The 7078-nt window shown below is 50.0% G+C and overlaps 1 protein-coding gene across 1 annotated transcript; it reads left to right on the forward strand.

Annotated features, from left to right (window-relative positions):
* The first annotated feature begins 770 nt into the window (after positions 1-770).
* On the forward strand, positions 771-5445 carry PCBD1 (pterin-4 alpha-carbinolamine dehydratase 1). The gene is made up of 4 exons (XM_082855039.1): positions 771-862; positions 3361-3492; positions 4028-4108; positions 4877-5445. Exons 1-4 carry the CDS (start codon positions 860-862, stop codon positions 4973-4975), a joined length of 315 nt encoding a protein of 104 aa, XP_082711165.1. The 5' UTR covers positions 771-859; the 3' UTR covers positions 4976-5445.
* Positions 5446-7078: the final 1633 nt, after the last annotated feature.

A 7078-nucleotide genomic window follows, 5' to 3' on the forward strand; every position in this document is an offset into this window, starting at 1 on the left:
GCAGTTTGGCAGATTTCTAACAAGTTATAAGTATATACTTGCCATGTGGCCTAGCCATTCCACTCCTAGGTATTCACGCAAGACAAGTGAAAACATATCCATACAAACACTTGTATGCCAAAGTTCACAGCAGCTTTATTTGTAATAGTCAAAAACTGGAAACAACCCAAATGTCCAACAAATTGTAGCATATCCATTACAATATAATACTATAAAATAACGTCTACTTAGCCATAAAAAGGAAGAAACTATTGATATGTGCAACGACATGGGCAATCCTGCTGAGTGAAAGAAGGCAGATATAAAAAGAGTATAATTTGTATGATGTGCATTTATATAGCATTCTAGAAAATGCAACCTAATCTATAGTGAGGAAGCAGGTCAACAGTTGTCTTGAGTTGGGAGGACGCAATTTAAGGGTTATGACTATGTTCTTGATCTTTATCGTAGCGATGGTTGCACAGATGCATACATGTCAAAACGCATCAAACTGTACACTTTAAACATGTGCAGTTTACTGTGTGGGTCAATTTCTCAGTAAGGTGTTTTTAAAAAAGAAAAAGTAATCTCGCGCCCAGGGTCACACAGCTGGTAAGTGGCAGAGCGCGATGCAATTGCTGGAGTCCGCGTTTGGAGCCTGGGTCCTTAATCCCCGAGCTCCCTGCAACGTCGGCACGGAGGAAAGTGCTGGAAAGCAGCCCCAGCTGTTGTTAATGATTACCAGTGGGCGGCCCCTTCCCGGCTGAGCTCCAGCCCCGGGGCGGCCCGAGCGCCGCCCCGCGCGACGGCTTCCCAGTGCGCCGGGCGTCTCGCTCGTCTGCTCCGCCGCCACCAGCTGCTGCCCGCGTCCGCGCCCGGCATGGTGAGCGAGTGGGGGGGATCACCCGTAGGGGCGACCGGGTTAGGAGGGGGCGCGCGGGAGGGGCGGAGGAGAGCCAGGGGCCGCGCTGGGTCCCCGCCCAGGCCAGAGGACGGCGCCGGGAGGTACGGGGCGGGGGGTTCCTCCGAGGCCTTCGCAGAGCAGCCGCGCGTCCGGCTGGGGGAGTCGGGGTCTCTGTCCCACCCCCGAGTGGTGCCCCCTGGGAAGCTGAAGCCGGGAGAGGGGCGGTGGCAGGTCCGGGTTACAGCTAGGCGGGAGCCCCGGCCAGAGCCCGCGCGGGGCCTCAGTGCCGCGGGTGGGGTTTAGAGACCTTTCTGGGCGGGGGTGGGGAGGGGCGGCATAGTGAGCCCAGGGAATAGTTCCCCTTGGTGGCGAGGTTCTGTCCTGTATTGGGGCGACTGAGTTTGCGTGTCCCTCTGTCTGCCTGTTTACTGCCCTTCTCGCTTGCTCTTCTGCTAAGCCCTCTGTGCTGTCCCCCGACCTCAGAGCCGGCCCCTGGCTCCTAGTTTGAGGCCTCTGCCCAGCAATGGGGACCTGGCTGCTCAGGGTCACCCGCCCTCCAGGCTGAGCTTTCCTGGGAGTCTCAGGCCCTGTGCTCAGCTAGGGAGGTGAAGGTGAGCCTGCGGAGAAGCTTCTAGACCCAGGAAGCTTTACTAAACAGCAGAAGTGTTAGGCCTCAAAGCGTTAGGAGCGGTCGGGACTGCGGTGCCACCTGGGAGGGCACCTTGAAGGCTACGGTTCAGATGCAGGGGAGGTGGTGGGTGAGCTGATTGTGAGGTACACTGAGGCCCAAAGCCGCAGGGCGTGGGTAATCAGTAACCCCTCTGCACACTCCCAGAGGCCCAGGATGAGTCCAGGCCTGACCTGTGATTTACTAAGCAAACACCACCCCTGCCCCCTCTCTGATCCCAGATTTCACAGGGGCTTGTCAGTTCAGCCCTAGGCTGTGAAATGTAGGGGATTCCAGAAGACTCTAAAAAGGAGCCTCCTAGGAGCCCGCTAGTACCTGCGCACTCCTTTCAGAGCCAGAGAATTAAATGGTGGGTTCTGATGCCTTGGCTGCCATGTGGTCACCCGGTTGCCTGGATACACGGACCAGGCTTACCAGCCACTGAGACAGGGTCAGCTGTCTGGGGGTTGGGCGGTGATGCAGATCTCGACTGCCCTCACTGGCCTTCCAGAGCCCAGTAGAGGAGACAGAGCCAGCCAGATTGGTCCAGAGAGAAACCGCACTTTCAGGAGGGAGAAAACGGTTATCAGAGCCCTGAAATGTTTTTCCAGTTCTGCCCCAAACCTGAAGGCCTGTCATAAGCTTACTTGCCCCAGCAAGTCTCTCTTTAAAAATGCAGGTGATATTCCCTTAATAACAATGGAGTTTATTAAAGTGTCTCCTGGCTCCTCTGGCTGATTCCTAAAGTGGAAGTTCTTGGGCCTTTATACCCATCAGGCCAGGGGAGATGAGTGCCCCAAGGCCACCTGGCTTCCAGTTTGCAGGCTGCCTCATAAAAGCTAAATTAACCTCCCTTGCATTCTCTTCCCAGACCTAACTGATTTAATTTAGCACTCTCACTTTCCTGCCTTGGGTAGTTCTACTTCAGGGGCCTAAATCCTTAAGCTCCTCCACCTGGATCTTCTTAGAGGCGGAACTGACCTTTGCTTTCTTCTGTTCTCCAAGAGAGGGTTCCACTCACGGCCTGAATTAACGCCAGTTTGGGCTGCCTCGAGGGCATTTTGCACAATAGGAAAATAGGCTGAGGCAGTGGCTTTGCCGTTTGCCCTTGGCCAAGTTACTTCTGCTTTGGGGACTGAGCTCTGTGGCTCCAGCTTCCCAAGCTGACAGAATAGAAAAGAAGGTGGAAAACTGAGAAACGTAGGCCTGGCAGCTGGGAACCAGAGGCTGCCTGGGAGCGTGGTGGGATACCCACTAGGAGGTAGTGCCAGTGGTTGTTGACCGCGGTGTGGCTAGGGATCGCCTGGACCATGCTTTAAGTGCTGGTTCCTTTGCCCAGCCCCAGGGATGCAGACACATGGACCCACCTTGAGAAGGATTCCTGTGCTTTTGCTGACAGGGTGGGGGGTGAAGGAAGCGAGGTCATTTCCCCTCTCTAGGCCGCAGTTTCCTCTTCAATACACAGCAACAGTGGGCTTGATTTACCTTTGCTCCCCCGTGAACAGAAGAGACGTAGGTTTTTACGGAGGGGTGCCCTCTGTAAGGCTTTGGGGGCAGGGGTGGGGAAGGAGTGTTTCTCTGCCCCAGCGATTTGCATTACACCTCAGGACTCTCTGTTCTCTAAGAACCTATCAGTGCACCAGACCGAGCCCCTCCTCCCAGTCTGTTGATTTAGACCAGCTGCCCTTTGACTGCGCCACCAGAACTGCCAGTGGAGGCTGGCTAAATTTCCCCAAAGGTCCAGAGCCCTCTCTTTCGTCCTGTGAAAAAAAACGAATGTCCTTGGTCTTCTGTGTTTTCCCTCTCCTAGGCTGGCAAAGCGCACAGGCTAAGTGCTGAGGAGAGGGACCAGCTGCTGCCAAACCTGCGGGCCGTGGGGTGGAACGAGCTGGAAGGCCGGGATGCCATCTTCAAGCAGTTCCACTTCAAAGACTTCAATCGGGTATGGCATCAGGGTGGGACAGAGTTTCCTGAGACTGGGGCTGCTCGGGGTCACGCTCCAGAACGTGCTCCTTCCCTTAAAGTTCTGTTAGCCAAGACTGTCAGATGCTCCGCTAACCCATTTTACTTGGAACGTGTCCTCCTTGGGGATTGGAGAGGGTGGAGATGGGTCTCGGGCTCTCCACACCTGGACCTTTTTGAAACGATCCTTAGAGAAGACAGTTCAAGTGGGAAGCGGATGCACATTTGAAGACATTTTAGTAGATAACCAAAAGATTGGCGAAGACTCAGAAGCTCTCTGGGGTTTCCACCTTGTTGGTGGTCCTGGTAACAAGACTTCCTACTGCAGAAGGACCACCTCAAACTGCAGCCTCAGAACCAGTGGCAGGGTGCTAGGCGGAATGCTGAAAGCTGGAAGGATCACCTTGTGGGGAGCGAGGCAATCCTCCTGCGTCTGGGCCTTACACTGGCCATAAAAAGGGGCCCAGCAGTCCTCTCCTTCAGGACACTAACCTGGGTCTCACTTCATTAAACAGGCTTTTGGCTTCATGACAAGAGTGGCTCTTCAGGCTGAGAAATTGGACCACCATCCTGAATGGTTTAACGTGTACAACAAGGTGAGTGATACGTGCCTAGAACTCCAACTCATTCTGAAGGCCACTTCCTTGGACTTGCCTGTGGGCTCTCCTCACCCATAGGTCGACTGTCCGCTCCTGTTCCTTTCATCTCCTTCCTAGGATCGACATAAACACCCCTAGAAAATATTCAGTCTCACTACAGATTAAAGAAAAGCAACTTGAAACACTAGTGAGACAACGTGTGGGTTAAGTAGACATTAAGAAGGCAAATCCTAGAGAAGGAAAGGCTGTGGGGACCAGGCATATTCACTGTGAATAGCTCTAAAGGGCTGACATTTTCTGGAGATGTGGAAGAATGAAAAGGCAATAAACTTGAACTAAGAATATCCATGCACACCAAGGAGATCAGCCTGTCCGCTGAATGAATGGAAACAGTCGTTAAATGCCTGTCGTGAACCAAGAGCTATGCTGGACTCTTTCTAAAGGCATTAAGGCTGGAAGTGATGTTCTGTAAACGGACCGTGTTGAGGAGTTGGTTTGGGGTCTTGTCTCTGGCCTTTAGGTTGCTCTTGATATCTGGATCTTTCTTTTTTTATCCTATGCTGTGGTTACCAGTGTTTATGGAGGTGCAATAGAAGACAGTTTTGCACTGATGTTAGAGACTCGTCAGGAAGGCAGCCCCCAGGAGGGGGGTTAGTGTCTGGTTACACTTCTTGGTGTGGCTGAGCCCGGGAGCTGGTGACTCTCTCCTGCCCTTAGGTGCGGTCGGTGGAAGCAGCTGGCCCCGAATCTCTGGTTCTGTTTCAGGTCCACATCACCCTGAGCACTCATGAGTGTGCGGGCCTTTCAGAGCGGGACATAAACCTGGCCAGCTTCATCGAGCAAGTAGCAGTGTCCATGACGTAGACCCCGCCCTTCCTCTCTGGGCTCTTCAGGGGAAAGGGGGGACTGAACTGGGGATCCAGAGAGGGAACTGGGGAGGCCCGAGACGTTGGTGCAGTCAGAGGGGCCAAGTTGACCCCGCTGCTTCCATTTAGGGGCAAGTCCTTGCCTTGGAAGGAGAGGCCAACATCACGGCCACGACGAGGGACTTAGACCGTTTTTCCCCACACCACGCTCGTCCTCCTTGGGGCCCTGTGACATGTGCATTGATTTGAATAAGTTCTTCTCTTTCTTTACAACTTCCCAGCAACAGTAATGACTTTCTTTCCTGGCTGCGTCTTGTTCTCTGATTCGTTTCCCAAGAAGCTGTGAGAGAAGCTGTGTTTAACATAAACAAAGTCTTATCTTAGAAACCAGTAACTAAAGCCGTCCTCATCCTGTGTGACAGAAACCCATGTGCTTTTATGCCTCAAATAAAAACACTATTTCACTTGGCCTCAGGCTCTAGAATCTTCTTTTCCACAAGTCAATCCAAATCGGAGTCAACAGGCATCTCAGTCACCTACTCTGTGCAAGACAGAGTTCAGGCCACTTGGGGGAAAGGGGACCAGAGCACCCTGCCTTTTGAGCTCCTTATTGCCTCGGGGAAATAACTAGAAAAATAGTTAACTATTACTAGGCAGCATGAATGAAGTTAACGCCAGATGCAAAGATAAGAAATTGAGTTAACAAACACAAAGTGATTCACAAGGGTGAATGAGAAGGCTTCGTTTCAGCTCTGCCTCCGAGGGAGCATCTTGAAAAGATAAAGGTTAGCCGGACATTTATATGCATGGTGGGACCTACGACTAGATCTTCTTCCCAGCCTGCGGGATCCAACACATGGAGATCTCTCTTTTATTTATTTATTTTTTACTTGAAGCATAGTTCATTTGCCAGTTTGCCATACTGTGTAAATTTCAGGTGTAGATCAAAGTGATTTGGTTACATATATGTGTATGAGTACATATGTATACACACACATCTATACAGTATATATATCTTTTTTATACTTCTCCATTAAAGGTTATTACAAAATGTTGAAGATAGTTCACTGTGCTATACACACATCCCTGTTGTTTATGTATTTTATATATGGTAGTGTGTATCTGTTAATCACATACTCCTAATTTATCCCTACCCCACTTTACCCTTTGGTAACGATAAGTATGTTTTCTATTACTGTAAGTGTTTCTGTTTTCTAATAAGTTCATTTGTACTATTTTTTATATTCCATATGTGATTGATATCATGATATTTGTATCTGTCAGATTTCAAGGAGTAACCTCTAGGTCCATCCATGATGCTGCAAATGGCATTATTTAATTCTTTTTTATGGCTGAGTAATATTCCATTGTGTGTGTGTGTGTGTGTGTGTGTGTGTGTGTCTGTGTTTTTGTGTATCACATCTTCCTTATACATACAGCTATCAGTGGACATAAAGGTTCCTTACAAGTTTTGGCTATCGTAAATAGTACTGCTTAAATATTTGGGTGCATGTATATTTTCAAATTAGAGTTTTCTCCAGCTATATGGCCAGGAGTGGGATTGCTGGATCATATGGTAATTCTGTTTAGTTTTTTACGGAACCTCCATACTCTTCTCCATAGTGCCTGCACCAATTTATGTGCCCACCAAGAGGGTAGGAGGGTTCCTTTTTCTCCACATCCCCTCCTGCATTTATTATTTGTAGGCTTTTTGATGATGGCTGCTCTGCCCGATTGTGAGGTGACAGCTCACTGGAGTTTTGACTTGCATTTCTTGAGTAATTAGTGATGTTGGCCATCTGTTCATGTGCCTATTGCCCATGCGTATGTCTCCTTTGGAGAAGTGTCTGTTGAGGTCTTCTGCCCATTTTTAAAATTGGGTTGTTTGTGGTTTGGGTATTGAGTGGTATGAGCTGTTGGTATATTTTGGAAATGAAGCCCTTGTCGGTCACCCCGTTGCAGATATTTTCTCCCAGTTCATAGGTTGTCTTTTGGTTTTGTTTATGGTTCCCTTTGCTGTGCAAAAGATGAGAAGTTTGATGAGGTCCTATTTGTGTAGTTTTGCTTTTGTTTCCATTGCCTTGGGAGGCCGACCTTAGAA

The sequence above is a fragment of the Leucopleurus acutus genome (assembly GCF_964270905.1).
Source record: "Leucopleurus acutus genome assembly, chromosome: 14".
Taxonomy (NCBI): domain Eukaryota; kingdom Metazoa; phylum Chordata; class Mammalia; order Artiodactyla; family Delphinidae; genus Leucopleurus; species Leucopleurus acutus.

Bases quoted from the DNA above. Each gene is read 5' to 3' on its own strand.
- PCBD1 (XM_082855039.1), top strand. The intron at 3,493-4,027 runs GTATGGCATCAG...TTCATTAAACAG, and splicing joins ACTTCAAAGACTTCAATCGG to GCTTTTGGCTTCATGACAAG. The intron at 4,109-4,876 runs GTGAGTGATACG...GTTCTGTTTCAG, and splicing joins GGTTTAACGTGTACAACAAG to GTCCACATCACCCTGAGCAC.